The 21005-nt window shown below is 44.0% G+C and overlaps 1 protein-coding gene across 5 annotated transcripts in view; it reads left to right on the top strand.

Moving 5' to 3' along the window:
* Positions 1 to 6492: 6492 nt before the first annotated feature.
* PAK6 (p21 (RAC1) activated kinase 6) overlaps positions 6493 to 21005 on the top strand; it is a 38681-nt gene continuing 24168 nt past the window's right edge. For 2 of the 5 annotated variants that reach the window (XM_077179751.1, XM_077179749.1), the window contains exons 1-2: positions 18763 to 18936; positions 19537 to 19601. Coding sequence is in view for 2 of the 5 variants with exons in the window: in XM_077179747.1 (XP_077035862.1) it covers positions 18849 to 18936 (88 nt within the window). In the remaining 3 variants the exon portion in view is untranslated. Of the gene's footprint in view, positions 6921 to 9840; positions 10000 to 18116; positions 18443 to 18737; positions 18937 to 19536; positions 19602 to 21005 lie in introns of those variants that run through there. The other 3 variants (XM_077179747.1, XM_077179748.1, XM_077179752.1) reach the window with 3 other exon arrangements.

The raw sequence follows: 21005 nt of genomic DNA on the forward strand, positions 1-21005 counted from the left end.
CATTGCTATCAAATGGCTTCAAAAGACTTCATTTAGAATCCATGCAGGAGTGCTGCTGCCTGACTGGGAATATTTTGTGGCTGCTGGATGCAAAAGCGCCTCATTTGGTGGCAGCTTTCATAACCACATGGGATTTCCTGGACACTTGAATACAGCTTGAATGATTCTACTTGGAATGTGTTCTTGTAGAAAGTTGTCATAAGAAGAAGTAGATGAAGTCAGAAGTGGAAAAGCTGCACACATAAACCATTTTTCTTCTTAAGGCAAGAGTTTTGTTTATTTTTGCAAGGCCTGGAGTTCCTGACTGGATTGTGCATCCCTGAAATCTCAATTTGCCTTAAGTGATGTGTTGGCAGGCTTTTGTGGGAGGTTTTGTGGATAGTTATATGTGTTAACCTTTTATGTACTGCATTACTGAAACCAGTACAAAGGCTTCATTTTATTCAAGGCAACAGAATTTACCAGATCCAAACCCAAGGTGGTACTATGTTCTTGAAGTGAAGGGAAACTTCTCAGACTTGGGATTTACTTCCTTACAGCTTCTCCCACACAGGAAAGTGAGATTAGACAACGGCATCATTAGCAATTTCTTCTCCCTAAGAAGCCAAATCGACTGTGTTTTTTCACTTTGTTGAATTCTCCAGCCATGGTTCTGTTTGGTTGTCCCCGTTTATGTTACCTTCAAATTTTGGGGTGGAACTCAGTTTTGTCTTTTCCACATTGCTTCAAGCCACCTTCTCTCCTGCTTTTTTTCTGCATATTCCATCCCTGTTCCTCTTACTTTGGCCTGTCTTCTTTTTGCTGTCTTGGATTCGTAATGCCTTTTTTTACACTTTCTCTGAGAGGGCTATATATTCTAATTCAGGAATAGGACCTAAATGCCCTGGTAGACCAGCTTTAATATCGAATGTAAACTGCTGCTGAAGAATTTATTTTGGTCCATTAATGCCTTAATTAATGCTTCTTGTAGTACATTGATTAGTCATCTGTTGAGCTAGCAGATAAACAATGCTCTGTCTCAAACCAGGGTTTAGAGCCAAGATCACTGGTAGAGGAATCAGTAATCCAATGCATAGCTAACTCCTGCTAGCTCTAAAAAGATGCCGTGTTTGTTCTTTTATTTAACTGAAATTTTTTTGCTTTTGCTGATCCTTTAACTGCCTTTTAGACAAAATCTGGGGAATCTCACTTGCTGTCCTCTCACTTGCAACTTTTTCAGTTTATATCCTGCAGCACTGAGCTGAATACCAGGTAGATTAGGAAGAGAAGACTCCTAACTAAGTATCAGTCATCCCAAGGACTTCTCAGACAAGCCGTGTTTGTAGCCAGTACAGAACAACTTCACTGTGTCTAATTTGCACAGAAAGCTTTTGAGAACAGGCTGAACAGAGATAAGAGCTCTCAGCAGAAGTTCAGTAGAGGAAATCTGTTCTTCAGGTCTTTAAAATATGTAAGTGAACCTATTTGTCTTTACTTAAATGAGATCTAAATCAATACTGCAATACTCCACTATTACTTTTTTGTTGGCATCTGTTTTCTGTCTAAACAAAAAATGTGCTAATACTTCTCTGTCTAATATGGCTGCCTATGATCAGTTACTCTTCATGTACATCCCAGACAACACAAAACTGCCCCCCAGTAGTGTAAAAACAGAAACAGCAATGGCATTATAAATTTCTCCATAATAAACACACGCAAATAACGAAGAGGAGCAAGCAGGTACAACGAGAACCAGCAGTCATCTCTTCTGATGCTTGTTCCCACTTCTGCTTCGATGAACTCTGCCTCTCTGCTGCACAGGTCAGTCTCTGCCTCCCCTATGCCATGAGCTGATTGCACCAACATGTAACAGGAACTCAGGGAGCTCTTGGGACATCCCTGTTGTCTGTTCAAGTAACTGCCTCTAGCCTTAAACAAACTTTTCCTGAGCATCACTTTTTGAATCATTGTGTAACACACAGGTGCTCTGTGACCTTGCAGGCTGGGATTGCCATAGGCTTGTCATGAAGTAGGAGACACACCAGCCTTGCCCTCAGGATATTTGGAGATGAAAACGGTCTTAATATTTTCTGAAGGAAAAGAGGCATTTATAAATCCTGATGTGACAATTTCATTTTACCCTCTACACCAGGTAGAGGGTAAAATGAAATTGTGTGACAGCCAGATGTAGAAGTCCTAGTGAAGTTATCATTAAAAAATAGAGCAGTGGAATCTGAGCTATGGAAAATTTTAATGCCTATTATATAAATAAAAGTGCACAAAGGAAAATAGGAATGTGATAGGTCATGATTGTACCAGGTTGCTTGGGAACAAAACTTGACCAGAGATACAAGAGGGATGTCTGGAAGATATCTGCAGGCTTCAGCTGCTTTGATTCAGAAACTGAAATAATCAAATTATTAATGTCCACTCTGTTAAGCAAAAAGGGGTCTAGAAATATTTACAGGAAATCACTGAGCAGCCAAAAATGCTAAAGGTAGAAAATGGGGGCTGATTTAATGTGCTTGAGCTGTGGATGGGACAAACCCCACATGTGTGAGCCATTTTCTTCTCCTTTTGTCTGGAAGCTGCAGCTGGAGTTGATTGCACTGTTTCTGAGGGCTCACCATTGCTTACATCTGTGAAATACAGGTGATTCAGGTTACCTCCTTAGTGGCCCTTAGTGGAGTGACCAATGATGTTACAGAACATAATTGCTTTTTAAGGTACACCTGCAAGCATTTATAAATCCGTTGTGATCTCTGAAACTGGCTTTATTTTCTCACTTAACATCTGAAGAGATTTTAAGGAAGCTTGAGGAAAGGTGAGGAGTACTGATTGTCTGCTGGTCTTCAAAGGTATGTGATTTGTAGATTAAAAATCCTAACTCTGAGATAATTGGGAAATCTCCTAAAATTTATCAGATAAGTGCACTCAGAATACATGTATGTGAGACTTTAGCAGCCTGGGGTTGGTGTTCAATAAAAAGATCAAGAAAACCTCAGAAGAGAAAGATGCACCTGATAACTGGAACATTATCAGAAGTGTAAGCCTGAGCTTGTGCTAGCAGATAAAATGACTTCACAGAATAAACTAGGATTTTTAGGATTTTCCAGAGTAAACTAGAAGGAACAGGCAATGCAGGAGAGCTATAAGGATGTTGTGAGGTTATGCAGGGACAAAATTAAAAGGGCCAAAGCCCAACTAAAACTTAATCTGGGTACTGCTGTGAAAGACAGTATAAAAATGCTTCTATAAATAAATGAGCAACAAAAAGGGCTGAGAAGAATCTCCATTCTTATGGGACTTTAAGGCACTCTTTAGTAAAAAGTGGTTGAGTCAGTGTCCCTGGCAGGATTTAAATAATATATAGAGGTGGCACTTGGGGATGACCTGGTTTAGTAGTGACCTTGGTGGTGCTGGGTGGGCTCTTGGAGATCTTTTCCAACCTTAATGATTCTATTATTTGAAGAAGACTAATCACCCCTTCTGCATAAGCATCAGGAAGTAATTCTGTATCTTTCTTCTGTTCTGCTGCTGCTTTCCCAAATAATATTCCAAAATGCATTTGGGCTGAGGTGCAGCACTCCCTGCTGTGCCCCATCGATTTCCCCAAGGATGCCTCGATGTACAAAAGCTGAGTTCTTATTTGAAGTGAGTTATTTGCCTGTGGGGTGGGGAATTGGTGGTTGGAGTCTTTCCTTTAGCCTTGGGCTATGGGCACTGCAGTCACATGGACGTGCCTGTGTTTGTACAGATCACCCTTAAAGTTTGACAAGGAACACTGAACTCCTTTAACAGTTTCATTCTTTTGGTTCTTACTCTTTTACACTTTTTGCCCCTCTGCTCAGTTAATCCAGCAGAAGCTGGATGCTGTTTGGAAGCTTAGAAATATGAAGGTTTCATTTCCCTAATAGTTTAAATTATTAAACAACATGAATATCAAGGTCATTCAGTAAAGACTGAGGAACCATGTTCATTTGTTGGTTCTAGAAATATTTGTTCCCTGCTTTCCTTTTGTAATAACTGTGATCCAAAGCTATTTAATTATTGACCTCATGGTTCCAGCTGGTGTGGAAGTGTGATTTACCAAGCAGGATCAGGAGCTGGATGACACAATACTGACAAAAGACAAATGTTAGTGTTCAGTTTCTAGGCCTGAGCTGATGGGTTTTTTTCCCAGTGCTTTGGATTCTCTTGATTTTTCAGTGTCTTGGGTTGTATATTTCCTTGAAGTTAAACTAGTAATGTACTTTGTAGTGCGATACTTTATATTATCATTTACTTGGGAATCGTTTTGTAGGGAAAAAAAAAGTTGGAATATTGCAGAATTCAGTATTGGTATGCTTCCTTGATGTGCAGTAAAGGCACTGGATTGTTCTGCATCTACCCCTAAAGAGCCAACCTGGATCAGTACTTTACCTGTATGTGAACTGAACTGGCATATTCTAAGTGCATTCTAAAATTATTATTTTTGTTCCTCTCTAAGTGCTTTATCTTCCTTTTTCTCTCCTCTGTGTTTTGCCATTTTTACATGCACTAAACATTTGTTCTGTAAGAATTGTGTTGATGTGCAAACCCCACACAGCCAAGGCCAAACTAATAGTCACAGGATCCTTGGGGGTCCCTTCCAGCTCAGGCTGTTCTGTGATTCCATGAGTTATTACTGCGTGGTTATAAGCAGTATGAAGCGTTTAGATAAACCAGGCTCTCTGTCCCCTCTCTTTTTGTGACATGTCTTTCCTTCCAGAAGTGGTTGTATCTCAGTAATGCTGCAGAAATTTTCAGGGCAGAAGTTACTCTACAAACATGAATGTTATTTAACCTCAAACCAGTGAGGGGCTGGGAAAGATAAATCTAGCTCTAATGAATGAAGTCCGAAAGCTGACAGCATTCAGTAATCTCACAGGCTTGGGATATTTTCTGACAAGAAAATTCATTTCTGAAACTTGTTGACAGAAACATCAAGAATGGAGCTGCTGTCTTTGCTTCCACCCACCTCAGCAAAGAGTGGGGGAAGAGAAGCAGCTCTTATAAATAGCTCGGTTCCTGTTGTATTTGTAAGTTCGGTGCTTTTTGTGTCAATGACATCACCCTCTTCTCCATGGCAACCCCCTACGATGTCAAAACTGCAGGGCACCATCAGAGGAACTCAGACCAGCAGATTAACAGGTTGAATCAAGATGATTTGACTGCAAAATAGGGCAGGGGCAACAGAAAAGGTGGGAAACAAAAAAGGAGGCTACTGGCAGCTCTCTTACACTGGAAAACAAGCATCTCTAGTGTCTGGTTCCCCAAACTCTGCCTTATCTCTTTTTCCAAGTCCTTGTCAGGAGGGGGTAGGTGGAGGGCAGGCAGGAATCTTATTCCCGATCTTCAGTGTGTCTGGAGAGCACAACTGCAGGTGACTAAGCAGGAGGAGTATGACTGACTCACTCCTGAATTATTTCTCACTCCTCTTCCCCCTCCCATCTATTCTGTTTGTTTTTTTAGCTTTCACCCAACAGCTCAGATTTTTCCCCAGGCTCTGATGAGGAAGAATTAGCAGCAGCCTTTCTTGTTACCTAATGTTCACAAAAATGTGCTTGTGGTTATCCAGGTGAGGAAATAGAAGCCAACTCCAAGAACAAGAAAAATGAATTGGCTCTTGAATACAGCACCTTTATCTGGGAGGAAAAAAAGAAAACAAAACAAAAAACAGTTCTTCTCTATTCTGAGTGTTGTGTAGGAAATACTGAAGTAATCGATGTGCCAGGAAGCTGTAAATAACTGGCTTCTTTATCAGGATACCTATGGAAAATACCTAATTGCCTCCCTGGCAGACCTGCTGGTGTTGATTTCTAAACTGACTGCAGTGGGGAGAAGCCATGGCACTTGCTGTCTTGATTAAAACATTGGATTCTGCTGGATTGCATTTGGGACTCAAGGATCAGGAATATAATGGTTACAGCTGCAGAGTTTCAGCCACTATGAGCTGTTTCAATCAGCTTAATAAATCTGTCCTCATTTACATCCCTGTGAAGTCTGAAGCCATAGAACAGTTTATATTCCTTCTCAGGGTGCCAGGCAAACTGTTGCTGAAACCTGGCCTGCAGAAGTGTCAATTTTGTATTAGCTTATGCAATTTTTGAAATTGCATTACTTGGGACCCAGGCACGTTATGCAAAACGAGCACAATGCCCAGAGTCCTGACATCCACAAAAAGACGTGGCAATGCTCCCCACATAGAAAAACAAGTCTGTGATGGAATGACACTTTATTTGCCACTTGTGGCCTGTAGTTTACAGGGCATGAGAGTCTTTAATCACAGATTCTCAAAGTGTAAGGCTGTTATGTCTGTAGCTCTCTCCCCACCCCAGTGTGATGCTAAGCCTGTTTTCCAGGCTTGGTTGAGGGGAAAATGCATGGAGTCTCTACACACCAGAATCTTGATTAGTATCTTGCTTTTGCCTTTTGTGCAAAATGCCACTCAAGGCACTGTGCCATCCTCTTTGCTGAGCTCACAGCATCAGCCCACGATAAAAAAAGGTCCCAGAAAACATTGACTCACTGCATCCCAGCATCCTGACAGGGCTATGTGTCTGCAATGAGATCTCCTCAGCCGGAACTGCAAGGTTTCAATGGAATTGGTGTTTGTGAGGCTGTTTTACCTTCCCTGAGTTGTGCTACCACCTGTACTGCCTGCCGGGAACAGGGGTGGGAGCACTGGGATCACTGCCCAGCACCTGGCAAGGGGCAGTGCTGCTGAGGAAGCAGCTGGAGCCGGGGGTTTTGCATGTGCATGAGGAGTTTTCTGCAGAAGCTTTAAGACTAAATTGCTGAGAATTTTTGCCTGAAGCAAGGGATGTTTCCCGTATTTAAGACAAGCAGCAACCTGCAGTCAGAAGGAAGAAGGGACTGAATTTACTCCAGAAGTATTTCTCTGGGATCTTTTTTCCAAGGTAAGCCTGCTTTTGTGGGAGGTAGATGGGGCAACAGGGCTCAGCATTCTGAAGACTGAAACTAAAATGACTTCTTGCATTTTTGTTACCTTCCCGGTCTGTAGAACTCAGATAAATATATTATGTCTCTGGTACTCCCTTTTTAGGCTGAAAAATCAACCAATAAGAGCTAATTTTCTGAGGTCTGAAGCCATAAAAATGGGTGGGAGAGAATTTTTTTAACACTGCCTTGTGCCTGTGGGCAATGTTTTTAACACTGCCTGTGTTCTAGTGGTGAATAAATGCCAGGGACTGTGCCTCTAAAACATACATTTAAGTAGCAGAATGATGGGTATTGAAAGAACAGTAAATGAATGAAAGTAAAATTTAGTAGATAGATATCAGCTTATGGTTTATTAATTTAGTGATTTTCAACATTGCTAGATTATTTGTTGTTCTGTAGGAGGCGAAATGAAGATGGTTCCTGCCTTGGGAATTTGGACTTAAAGTTTTTAAATTGGCACGGTTTGAAGAAATGCTGTTGAAACCTAGAGCAAGGAGATAAGATTTTTTTTTTAAATTTGTATGATACCTGAACAATCAGTTTATGGCTGTTGAAAATTATTTGTTGAGAGGCCAGAAAGTAGTAGAGAGCTTGTCCTAGCTGCAGGAAAAGCCTGTTAAAGGTAGGGAAAAATACCTTGAATGTACAGAGATGCCTCTGAAAAAAACTGGTCAAACCTAGAAAATGTTTGATCATCAGTGTCCCTTCCTTATACTGAAACGATTCCTAGCTCGGAACCCTCCAGCCTGAGAAATGTGTGCTTAGGTCATGGGTATAAATGACAGTCCTTGATGAGAGTACAGCAGAGCATGGATTTGGCAGAGCTGCTGGAGCCATGGAGGGAAGGCACTTGCTGAGCCCAGAAGTGCAGGGCAGAGCATCCACACTTTCTCTTTGCATGCTAATGGTGCTAATACGTGAATGCAGTTCCATTTTGCTCTTGGAAAAGGAATAATATGTGCTCATAAAACAAAACCACCTTCTGGTTAGGGAAATAACTATAGTCAGGAAACTTCTGGAAAAAAGCCTTGTCAAGTCTGTGAAGAGAGAAATCAAAATAATTTGTTGCCTCTTCTTTTCCCTAGGGAAGGTGGGAACCAAACAGTGCCTTGAGGGAATTTGTGCCCTGGGCAGGCTGCAGAATGGCTGGGTGAGGTTGCCTTGGGAAGGGCACCTGTGCCCAATGTTGAGGCAGGGGCTGGTGGCCAGGAGGGCCTTGGTGCCAGCAGTGGTTGTGTAACGTTGTGCTGTGTCCGCAGCTGTCGCTGCCAGGCACTGGATCAGCTCATGCACTTGGATGTAGTTGCTGCAGCTTGATTCCACTCTGTAGAAATAGTTGAGGATATTCCTGCCAGCTTCCAAGTCAGGAGTCATCAGTTCTGTCACTTGGGGAGCATGAATGAATAACTCTTAAATCATTAATCTAGGGCAGCTTCCAAGAATCCTGTGTACCCAAGTCTGGAATACATTGTGATCCGATTCATTATCCAGGGACAGCAAAGACTTTGAAGAGGTGTTCACCCAGGGGTGGCTGTGCTGCACTTCAAACTCCCAAAGAAAATCTCGACATGAGAGGGTGGGGGGAGCAAAGGAAGTGGAAGCAAGGCCCCAGAGGAGCAGGGAAATTAGAAAAGGACAGCAGTAGCCACATGCTGTGGACTGGTGGACAGGCCAGCACAGCAGCCTTTGGGGGGATTAGGGAAGCTGCTGCTGTTGCTTTTGGCAGCGCCACTTGACATAATTTTAAACTGGAATTCTGCATAGCCAGTATTAAACACCAGGTTATCTTTCATGGGATGGTTCTTTATATCTGGTAAAGCCTTGTATTTTGGCTGACAATGACTTGGTGATAGAGGGGGGCTTTTTTGAGTTCCAGAGAGAACCGTGGTAGGATGGATAAATAAGAGGAAACATGTGTTGCTGCTAGAGAATGCAAAGCACAGCAACCTAGATAAAGGTGATCCTAATTGAGGAGGAGGAGCATTGGTATTTAATTAAAACTACTCCTAAAACCCAGGTTCTTAGTGGTAAAATAAATAATAGCAGGACATGAGTAATTCCTCTCAGGGGGAATGTCAGAGACAAAATTACACTAATGTAGTAATAAGAGGGGCCTGTGTGCAATTGCTCAGAGGAATAGAAACAGGGCAGAATGATTTTTCACTGCTAAGAAGTTCAAATGTGGTTCAAGTGAAAAGGGACAGATGCTGGTTAAAGCACACGCTCTTCAGGCCACTTCCAAAGACAGAGCTGTCTTGAGTTTCTGAGCTGGATGTTCTTGCAGGACTTGGCAATCCCAGCACAGAGACTGAGCTCCCTCTCTGCTTTAAGAAATGATGGCAAGTTCTGTGTGTCACTTGCGCTCCTGTTGCTCAGTCAGGGTGTTTTCAGTGAATTAAAAACAATTATTTCAGACCCAGACTTAGGACAACTGTGCCCCATGTCATGCATCTGAAAGCAAGAAAGAACATTAAGCAGTTTTTGTTTCCTTATTTCCCTCCCACTCCTCATTTTCGATCATCTTAGAATTCTATCTGTATTCCTCAAGCTGTGATGCCTGTTTTGGGGAGGTGGTTAAATAGTGTGAACTCATTAACCACTCTTGACTGAGTAACAGCCAGTGACATAACATTGTTTCTTCTCCATAACGGCCTTGCATAATGCTGCGTTTCAGTTTTGGTTACTCCTTCCATTTCATGCTTTTCATTTCTGTGACATCCATCTGTTTACCAGACAAGGTTTGGTGGGGGGGGGGAGGGGGGGGGAGAGAGTGAGGGGGGTGGAAATAATCCCAGAATACAAAAAGAAAAACCCATACAAGTGAGGCTGGTTAGGGCTTGGAGGAGCCTGATCTATTGGAAGGTTCCCTGTCCATGGAAGGGGGCTGGAACTAGATGATCTTTAAGGTCTCTTCCAACCCAAACTATTCTGTGATTCTCTAAGTATATAATGAAGAACTTAGGCATTGGGACACTGGAATGAGAACTGCTGTTGCAGTGAGAGAAGATCCTGGATACTTGGGGACCAGGAAAGCAGGTAGTAGAACCTTTTTCCTTTTGTGTTCTTCTTCCTTTCCTTTCCCTTTTACCCCATCTGTGAAAACAACAACCAGCTACCCTCAGCTCTCCCCCAGAACCCCCAAGTTTAGTCAAAGGACACAGTAGGATAATAGTAGCTTGTGGTAGATGTGGAAGGCAATTTTTAACCTGCTCTGAAAAATCAATTTAGCTAAACTGTGGCTTTGAGCAGTGTGATTTTTGGTGTAGACCCAGCTGAGGCAATGCAGCAGCATGCCCTGGCCAGGGGCAGGTGACCTGCTCATATGGCATGGAGAGAATGTATAGACAAGATTGTGTCATTGTTAAAATGACACATGGCATTGCAAACTAGAAAGCAAATGGTACTCAGCAACTTGAGCAGGGACAGTGACTCCATAAGCTGATAATGTCAACTTGATGGCTCTGAGCTCAATTGTTTGCCCCTGAGAATTGGTTAAATAGAGCTGACTGTCTGTAGGGTCAGTGTTCCCTTATTGACAGCCTTCTAGGTTTTTGACTTTCTTCCCTGCCAAGTATTGTGGGAACCTTTTTACCCCACCTGTGTCAACATTTGAGTCTTCTAAATCTGTGACTTTTCAAGGCACAGAAGGAGCTGAGGGTCTTCACAGCTGGAAAGCTGTGCTTAGAGGAGGAAAAGAAGGGTGCAAGTCTGTCCTTAATCTGGGCCAGGAACAGAGGAGTTAACATGTAGTGGCCAGAAGGCACTACACAGATCTTAAAATAACCAAGAACAGGATAATTTGGCTTAAAAAACCATCTGGGTCTTGATTCAGTGCTCATTAAAATTCATAGTAGCCTTATGATTGGCTTCTGGAAGAATTAAGCAGGGTGTTACACTTCATAATGAGTACTTTGGGCCTTGGCCAAGAAAGTACATCACTGCATACAATAATGCTAGAAATTAACTTCTTTCCTGTAACATCCAGCTTAGAGTGAGAATCTTTCTAGCACTTGTGGAAGTCAGTGAAAAAGCTCTGGTTTCAAGGGATTTTGGATTGCATCCAAAGAACAGATGTTACAGCTGACTTTGGGAAGAGGTCTCTCTGGGCAAGTCATCTCTGAGCTGGTCATGCTGCAGCAAGCTGTCCACTCTGGGGACACTCACAGTCTGCAGCCATCAGAGCTCCTGAGTGTGCAGGGAAAGGAGAAAAGTCAGACTGCAAACCTAGCACTGGGATGGAGTAACTGGGGCCTAAAAGGAAAAATACCTGCTTGTGTTTGTTTCATTAGAAACCTAAATGTATTAACTAATAATGGCACAAATAGCTTAAAGTCTTGTGGCACCTCATCAGCCATGAGATGATGTCAATAGACAAAATGCTCCTGTCTGTGACTGCTGCTGAGAAAACCTCCTGATTTCTGCCTCTTTCTTACAGAGTACTGTTTGGTATTAAAGGAAAGATAATAATTCTGCTTGCTCCCGAAGCAGAAATTTGCAAAGCTCTTTGGGCTTTTGTGTTCTCTTCCAAGTTCTAAATATGTTCTCCCAAAGCATCTCAAAACAGCAGTCTGGGTCACATAAAGCTGAGCCAATAACTTATTTAAGGAATATTACCTTTTATTCATTTAAAGACACGTTTTTAAAGAGTCTGTTAGAACTTGGGCTCACCTGAATTTTCTGGCTACTCCTAACCTGTGGTCTAGGATCACCTTCAGTGGTCTGTGGCTGTGCTTGGACTGGGACTGCTACTTGTGGAAAGAAGAAAATGAAGGAATTTTCCAGATAAATACTCAAGTATTTCTGCAGGACATCTTTGGGCACAACTGTTACCCAGGCTTTCAGTTTTCATTAAAATTCTCAAGAACTAAATTTAAAAATGGTCATTTTAAGTGTTAAGAAGCCTTTTTTCCCCCCAAAGATCACATGTGGAATGGAGACGAGCTAGTTAATATTTTTCGTGTTGGAATGTATTTTTAAAAATTAATTTATTTACAGAATTTCATTGGCACCTCAGAGAGCACATGAACAAGAAAAGGGGTTTTTTTAGATTAGTAGTTTGAGGAATGGTGATTAAGTAGAAGATCAACTAAGATCAACTGAAGTTTTTCAGTTATTTTTACTAGCCTCAGAATCTCTAAATGTGCAGATCAGGAAACATTACATCTTATTTACAACTTAAATGGCTATGTCTTATGTTGCCCTTCTTTAAGGATGATGGTGATGATGGAGATTTTCTTTAATCTTTAGATATACACACACACATTTGTGTATATCAGTGGACTAGTTTCTGGTGTCACGTTGAAGAGGATTCTGGTTGAGTTGTTCCACCATGGTTCCCCTCTCTCAGCAGCCAGCAGGATCCAGACTCCTTCCAAAGGACAGGCATTCACTCTGCCAAGTGCCAGCAGGTCCATGTGCTCAGGCTGTGCCTGTGCTCAGTTTGGCCTCCCTTAATTGTAGGGTAGGGCTGTGGTAGAAAAATGTTCCTACAGTGTCAGAGACAGCTGGCGTGTTCCAGTCCTTTGTAACGTGCATTGCCTGACTGTGTGCATGCTTTAGTTCCTTATTGTGGAATCTGACAACCTTAGTAGTTGCACACATGTTTTGGGTAGTTTGGAAACTTGTTTTTAATGGATGCTGTGGTAGTTGAACTTTACTGTTTGCCCACTAGTCTGTGCTGTGCTGAAACCTGTACCTCAGAACAACCAGCGCCTCCTTCTGGCTAGGGGAGTATTCAGGCTATAAAAAATTCCAGCCTAAATGAAGGATGGAGGAGATTGCTGAGGATAGAGCAAGTAAGACTCGTGTAACTACTATCAGGAAAGACCAAAACTCACTCTTAGGGGAGGTAGGAATTAACTTGTTCCTCTGTCGTAGCAGTTAGAATGCAAGACAAGGATGTCTCAGCTACCATTTTTCTGTGTTATATCAATAAATCTCCAAGTGGGGATTATAATCATTTAATCCTTTGCAACCCCTCCTGTGGACTCCAGAGCATTCGCTGCTTGTGGAGATAAGGGAAACCGAGGGTTCAGTATTGTGACATGCTGCTCTCAGTGGCAGAACAAGAAGGTCCAGTTCCTGCATTGCAGGTTGTGGCTGCTGTGTTGTGGCATGACTTCGTGCAGCTGAACTATAGGCCAGGCTCCTGAGACAACCAGAGCTTGAAAATAAAATAATAGTTAAAAAAAAAAAACACACCGAAAAAACCCAACCAGGTTTAACCCTTCAACTGCCTCCTACTTCTAGGGAGAAGAAACCAAATACTTGATCCAGTGTCAGCAGCTGGAAGGGGTTGAAATATATTTTGGATACTTGTTCCCATTGCAGCTGTCAGCCCTTCCCTTCTTTTCTTCCACAGAGAGGAATAGCTGCTCTGCCTCTATCAGCCTTCCCCCCCAAAAATGTCACCCACTCACCACTATAGGTCAAAGCCCTCTCCCATACTTGCTTGTAGGGAAGCTGCTGCTGGGAGGTGACACCTGTTCCCTGGCATGGGATTATCAGTGCATCTTCCTGATTTTCCTGCGCTGAATGCTTTCAGGATAAGGCTGAGTTGGCTGCAAGGACAGTTGTTCCCTGCCTCCACACAGCTACAAGTGGGATGGGAAACCTGTGCTGCACGGAGGCACGTGCTTGGATTTTGACAAGCATAAGCTCCAACCCTCAAATTATTCTAAGCTCTGCAGAGTTGGGTTTGAATGTACCCAGAGGTAGAGTGACTAATGGCAGCAAATGGTGTTAGACTTCTGCAGCCGTTATTTTAGCCACTAGGAATTCGCTGGATTCTGGCTAATACTTCAGTGATAGCTGACTGACCTAGTTATTCAGAACAGAGGCTGCGGTCTGTATTCCTCTGATGCCAGCAAGGGATTTCAATCTGCATTTCTATAGCATCCTTAAGGATCGCAGCATGCTTGGAAAAACAACAGATTAAGCCGCCTCTGTTCTGGGGGAGTAGAGCATTGTCACAGTCATTTTAGCAGCATGCAGAACGCCTTTCCCAAGGTGACCTGGGAATCTGTAGGTAATGTTGGCTTTCTGCTGTGATGTCGCCATTGCAGGGCTGATCATCGTGGTTTCTGTGGGAAGCAGAAGAAGCACCTTCTGTAGAGGGTGGCACAGGCTTGTGAGGTGGACCATGATGTTACTTCTGTTACAACCAAATAAGTCTGTGAATTTTTACAAGTAAAAGATCTGGAAGACGTGTGAGGTGGCTGTGTTCCAAGCTGTATTGATATTATCTGCAGGAACATCTACCAAGCCACAGGAATTTAACCAGTAGCAAAATAGCATGTGCTGTGTTCAGGTGATCTTGAGCTTTAACTTCAGTTTCTCATCAGAGTGGGAGCTAAAATTTTCAAAGAGTCTGATATTTTCTTACCCTCTCTAAGCTTACCTGCTTTCTTCACTGAAACAGTTGTCAGGCACTGGGCCATTGCACCAGGGCAGTGGTGGAGTTATCATCCTTGAGGTGTTCAAAGAAGGACTGGACGTGGCACTCAGTGCTCTAGTCTGGTTGACAAGGTGGTGATGGGTCCAAGGCCAGACTTGATGATCTTAGAGGTCTTTTCCAACCTTAATGATTCTGTGCTTCTTACCTCTGGCATTCTGCAAATTTGGCAGCATTTGCAGGTCCTTGTGCTGTTTCCTTGCTGGCCACGCTTTGCTCCACCACAGGAGGTGTTTGGCCCAGGAGAGCCCGGCTGTAACCCATTGTGAGCCTGAAGCAGGACAAATTCCCTTCTTCCATGTGCCCCAATCTGCATTGTTTGGCATAGGGTAAAGAGGGACTCTCAGCTCCCCACTGCCCTGCCAGATAGGAGTGTGGGGATGTGTCCAGATCTTTGACAGCACTCAGAGTTCTGGCAGAAGCAATGGACTTGCCCGATGAACTTCCAGTTCTTCAGCTCTCATGCATTTGTGTTTCGTTTTGAATTGGAAAAAACCTCTTCTGGTTTAGACTGTAAACCTTGATTAAAAACACTGGGTGAGCTCATGCAGCTGGAGTACGAGCAGGGCTTTGTCCTGCTGGCATCTCAGGATCCTACCTGGATAATGGCAGTGATGCATAGTAAGCAGGAGGATAACCCAAACACTGGAGCTGGCTATCCAGGTAATGCGCTCTTGGAATGTTCTGCCCACCTCCAAATGGGATACCCTTAAGGAAAGGTGGCTAAACTGTAAGTACTTATTTAAAGTGAAACTGCCTCTGGATTGCTCCCTCCTTATCTGCAGTCCTGGTTTCACGGTCATGTGTTGATTATGAGACTCCCAGACTTGATTCCTATCTTGTGCTTCCTCCCACCGGTTGGTTCTGATGTGCAACACACCCTTTCTCCTAGTGACCCCTTTGTCCCAATCCTTAAGTGTGTTCTTTCACTTCCCTGGCCAGCTTCTCTAGATTTACAGAACCATGAAAGAGAAGGAAGAGATTCTGTGTGGAAGAGGATTTCTGCTTCCTATCTGATCCCTGAGCACAGGGAAGACTTGATGGAAAGTCTGGTCCTGAGCCACAGCCTGGCTTCATAGGTGGAATTGCTGTAGTTCTAACTGGGATTTCATGAATGTATCAGATTTCCTTGGCGTTAGGTTTTTCCTGGAAGCTCTGTTGAATTCAGATCCATTTTCCTTAGCAGTTTGCTCAGTTTCCACAAGCTTCAGACAGGTGAGCAGGTATGTTTCTCCTGGCTGAGGTAGAAGACAGACATTGTATATGGTACAGTTGGCCTGGCTGTCTTGGACTTTTTATTTTTTAAGTTAAAAGTCCCCAGTTTTGCCTATTGGAATAGGAAAACATTTAATAATGGGGTTTTCATCACCAAATCTTCCTCCAGTGGTGATTAAATGGAACCTATTGCAGCAGCAGTGCAGGATGTGAGATCCTGGAGCTCTCCTAGCGCAGTGATGTGGCTGGGCAGGATGAGGAATGAGGTGAGATCAGCACTTTGGATCTGAAATTTGCTTTGCTTTGTGTCTGGGGAGGGGACATGGAATATGGAATGGCCTTTGCTGGGAAGATAAATCAGGCAGGCTGCAATGCAGACATTTAGTCAACGTACCCTGCAGCACTTGTTGCTGCCAGGAATGGCTGTCCCGGAGACCGACGGGACCTGAGAGAGCAGCTGTAGGAGGAGTGGGGCGTGTATCGTGTGTTTATATAAATGCGCCAGTATAATTATTTATATTGTCTTGTGCAATTCTCTAGCTAAGAAGAGAGCAGTGGGCAGGCAAGGAGCAGTAAAATGTCTAATGAAGGGATAGTTGCTGAAGGGGAAAATTGGAGACATGTCGCTTTTACTGGGAAATTTTTTTTCAAAGTGTGCAGGACTGCTGGGACCAAACTTGTGACTATAAAGACTGGAAAGTGTCCTAATTTTTCATTAAGATTGTAGGCAGCAGAGGTTCACACTGATTCAGAACTGCCTTGGTTTCATCTAAGCTTGTGCCTTGACAAGTAAAATCAGGCTCTGCCATTTATAACGAACTCAAGTCTTGTTCTAGAAGATTGTGCTAGCATGTAAGCCAGGAAATACAATACTCATGCAAATGTGGAGCTCCAAGGCTGGATGACTCCTTGTAGACTGTAGAAGCTGTTTGTGTGTGACGCTCCCCACGCCATGGTTGTGCAGATGACTCCATGCTGCCTGGCACGGCAGCAAAGCCCAGGTGCACGGATGACAGGTATGGTTTGCCATCCACACCTACTAGGTTCACATTCTGCTTCCTCATCCCTGATCCTCCACCACACTGCTCTGTCCTGGGAATTCCAGTGCACTGGGAAAGAATGCTGTCCCCCTTTGTTATTTACTATGATTTTTTACTATTAAAGAGAACTTTCCTTCTTTTGATTTCATTTGTGTATGGGGCCTGCCCCTTAGGAGGGAGAAGCTAATCCCCAGACAGAAAGAAACCTGGCTAGCTCTATTTCCTATACCCTGGGGAGGGAGCAGGCAGGAAACCTGGGTCACTGTGGCAGGCAGGGACCTGCAGTGTAATGTAGAAGCAGTGACTGCATGTTCAGGAACCAGCCTTCCACAACGTAGCCAGCAGGTTGGGAAATGAGGATTAGGAACCTCAGACCATCAGCTCCAAAAGGTTGTCTCTACAAACCTTGGTTCTGTTCCTTCTCCATGATAGTACTGTAGAGCTTATGAATTCCAACTACAGCTGAGACTGAGGTGGTTGTACAAAGATACTGCAGCTTTTTTAGTTGGAATGGACAGGTAGGGAGGAAAATGGGAATGGGGGGAACAGGGCTAAAAGGTCACTGGGCTGGCTCATCGCTGTGGGACAAGCCACTCCCAGCAATAATAATGACCACCTAATGATTATTTGTAGCATGTCTCTCATTTATTTAAGGGTGGCTTAGCAAAACCAATGTTATTAAAAAAGCCCTAAAAAGTCACAGGGGTGGGTTTTTATGGTTTATATCTCTGTTCTTTGGACCTAAAAATATCTGAGGGTTAAGCCAGCATTGTCAGTGGTTTGGATAGGCCAAGAATCCTCCTTGTTTGCAATGGAGCAAGGGCAGCTGATGAGTTTACTGCCATGAACTCTAAATGCTTCAGGCTGTAATCCCCAAAGTGTCCTCTGATGATGGCCCAGTCACCAAGCCCAGGCAGCACTGCCGGAGCTGATGTCCTGCTGCTTGTGGAAAGTCTATTTCCAGTAGTCAGTAAACCCTGAGGCACAGGCAGCACAACTGAATTAGAGGGTGATCCCAGACTCCAGACCTGGCAGCACTGACTCATGGCGAGGACAGGGGAAAAGTAAAAGCGCCAGGTCATGTGCTGCTCATCTGCAATGCAAATAAATAGGATGAATTCTTCTACAGCGAGCCATAAAGCAAGCAATCAAAGCTTTCCTTCCTGGAATGACAAGGGATTGGTGGCAGGTCCTGAAATGTGCAGCTAGGCGACACAGGCAGAGATATTGGGTTTGTTAGAAGCTTCAGCAGCTCCCGGCCCCGAGGCTGTGGAGCTGAGAGAGAAGAGCTGACGAGTGGAGCTTTAATAAGTCACAGTGAAGTGGGGTGTGAAAAAGGGAGGAGGGGAATAGGAGATGATCTCCCCAAAGTTCTTGCCTGAGATGTGGCACATCGGGGTGCCCAGGTGTTACTCTGAGCTCTTTCTCTCTCTCATCCCCTCTAGGGACCAAGAGAGGAGACTATGAGAAGAAGGCAAGATGGTCCCAAGAGACTCTGCTGTTGGCGTCTGTCGTTTTCCGTGGAACAGGAATCTGAGTCTTCTCTACGCTGAGTGCTCCTGTGTCCCATCTGCTACCACACCCTGAAATCAAACTCGGCAGCTTAGGTGAATCAGGCACTGTACAAACATGTCAGACTTGCCTCCACCCCTTTTTCTTCTCCCGCTTTCTCCTGCCGTCTTTCTCTCTCAAGTTTATCGACGTGTCAGCGGATTCCAGTGGCGGAGCATTCTCACTTCATCTCTGGTCACGGAGCAATGAGGAGTCAGGGGTAAGCGCCCTCCCTCAGATTTGGGGGATCAACATTGATTTGCTTGCTTTAAAGCCAGAACAACAGTCCTAATGGCTGCTGTTTCGTGGGATTTGTTCCCTGTGTTTACGGAGGACTGGGTTTGTCAGTTTAAACTAAGTCTCTGCTTCCCAGTGGCTGTGCTGCCGCGGCTTAACCCCTTCTCTTCGGAGCTAAGCTGTGCCACTGCCATGGATTAGTGTGTGTTGGCAGTGCCCGCCTGGGGTGAAGTGAGAGTGGAATAGTTCAGGGGGTCATACAATTTTTTTCTCTCAAGGGATGTTTCTGGAAGAGAAGAAAAACTGGGAGCTGGATTCCTTTGGGAAGGAGTTTGCTTCATCTTTACTCCTATAGCCCAGCAACACCGTCCTCCAATCGGCTTTGCTGCATGACAGTGGGAGAGTTTACTTCCAGACCCTTCTTTCTCCTCTCCCTTGGAACTGTCCACCACCAGCATTGTTGCAGCAGGACTGCCAGTAAGATCTTGTGGTTTTTACTCTCCAGGGTCTATGAGGTGGGACAACGTGTGGGGCTGAGGTCTGGCAGTTTAGCCAACTGACACTCAAGAGGATGGGGAATGTGGAGGGAAAATGCCTTGTTCAATCTCGCAGGGTGATGCTCTTAAAACCTTGGGGTGAAGAAGGAGTTAAAAATTACTCGGGATGATGCTTGAGAGAGCAGACAGCATGTCAGGAACATGCATACTCATTGCCTTTACAGGAGATGGAGCAATATCTGCTCTTAAGTATCTTCTATCTGCAAGGACCCTCACCATACCTTACAGTGAGGTCTAGTTAAACCCTTCCTGTGCGTATTCCCAACCTTCTGGCAGCTGTGCTGGCCAGGATCCTTTCAGAACACCTCCTGAAGCTATGCTGGAGTACTTGTGTGGGGCTGGATATGTGTGTTTTGGCTGGCTGAAAGCTGTCTAATCTTGTTCTATTTAAGTTACCATATACAGATTTATTGTGCATTTGTATTTAATTATTTTTGTCAGGTAACCAGTACATACAGGCAGGTATTTGCAGTGACAGAAAACAGTCCTGTCTGTTAATATTTGCTTTCTTCTTTGCCAGGGCATTAATGCTTTAATGTATTTGGGGACAGAGCACTGAAAAAACAGAAGAGCAATTTGTGTCTGGTGAGTGTGAGCTCCCAGGTGAAGCTGGGGGATGTACAGAGAGTAAGAGACCTTTGGCCACTCTTTGTCTGCTTTTCTGAGTTCTCTGTTTGGGTACAAGCTGTCAGCCCCTAACATAGCTGCTGGGGAAGGGAAGCTGCTGCCTTGCTCTCTCTCCAGCCCTGTCCCACGGAAAAATCTCATTCCTGATGAGGTGATGAAGTTTTATATTGCTTTTAACATTCAGTGCTGTCTTGGTATGTACATCCTGCATGCTGTGTGAACAATGATTTATGAATCTAGAAGAAAAGCTGATCAAATAGTGGAAAGCACTATCAGCAAATAGCTTGCTGGATTAGTAACTGTGCTCCCAGATGGAAAGTCTGCTCTGTGCACAGGGGCTGTTTCTGTCTAGCTGGGTGTGAGTATGGATGTACCTGGGAAGGCCACCCTGGGTCCTGCTGCCAAGGCTTGCAAAGTGAGAAACAACACTTGCTTGGCCACAAAATGGTTTTCATTCCCAAGAAGAATGAAATTAAGGAGAATTCTTTAAAGTTTGGCTGTCCTGCCTCCAATCTGAAAAGAAGAGCTCTTTTTAACCTACTTCTGTAATATGCTTAGGGAAATTCACAGGCAGAGAAAAGAGCTAAATATTTGTGTAAATTGCTTTAAACAAAATTGCTTAAAGCAGCTTGGACTAGCTTAGCCCAACTGCAAGTAAAAAACACACAGCCAGGCTCTGAACTCTGTATTGCATTTGAGGGTTTTTTGGGCACCCACAGGGGTACTCTACTGAAGTTCCATCCTGTTCAGAGCAGCACATGAGCACTGTACCTGGACAGGACACAAGTGAGCAGGAGTAGCTGAAGGCTCACCAGGAGTTGTGCTGCTCAGCACTGAGGGCTGCAGAGAGCCCAGCAACCTCTGACACCTTGTTGGGGGGGTTCTGGACTGGGGAGCAGCTTCCTTGTCAGTGGCACCAATGCTGCTCCTGCACCAGTCTCGCTGACTTTGAGTTATAATGTCACAGACTTAGTGCAATGGAGCACAAAATCAGCACTTGGCTGCTACAGGTCTTGTTTTTAAAGAATTCCTCATTATGGTTTCTTAAGCTGCAGGATTACCATGTGATTCAAGGACTAATGCACTGCCATTTGGTCTTACCAATGGTACTGCTGTTCTTAGACTGACCTTCCATTTGTCTGGCAAAAAAGAACAGTGGGAATGGAGGGTGCCCAGAGACTAAAAGTTGAAATCTGTTTCCCTCAAAATGTCTCAGGAAAGTACACTTTCCCTAGGGCTCAGCCATTTAACTTGTAGTGGTAGTAATTAGATTATTTTGTAATTAATTGATGAACGAAATGTAGCTGTAGCCAATAGCAGTAATTTATCTCGTGTTAGGAGTGCACCTCAGGTTTAACATAC

The sequence above is a fragment of the Agelaius phoeniceus genome, chromosome 6, assembly GCF_051311805.1.
Source record: "Agelaius phoeniceus isolate bAgePho1 chromosome 6, bAgePho1.hap1, whole genome shotgun sequence".
Classification (NCBI taxonomy): domain Eukaryota; kingdom Metazoa; phylum Chordata; class Aves; order Passeriformes; family Icteridae; genus Agelaius; species Agelaius phoeniceus.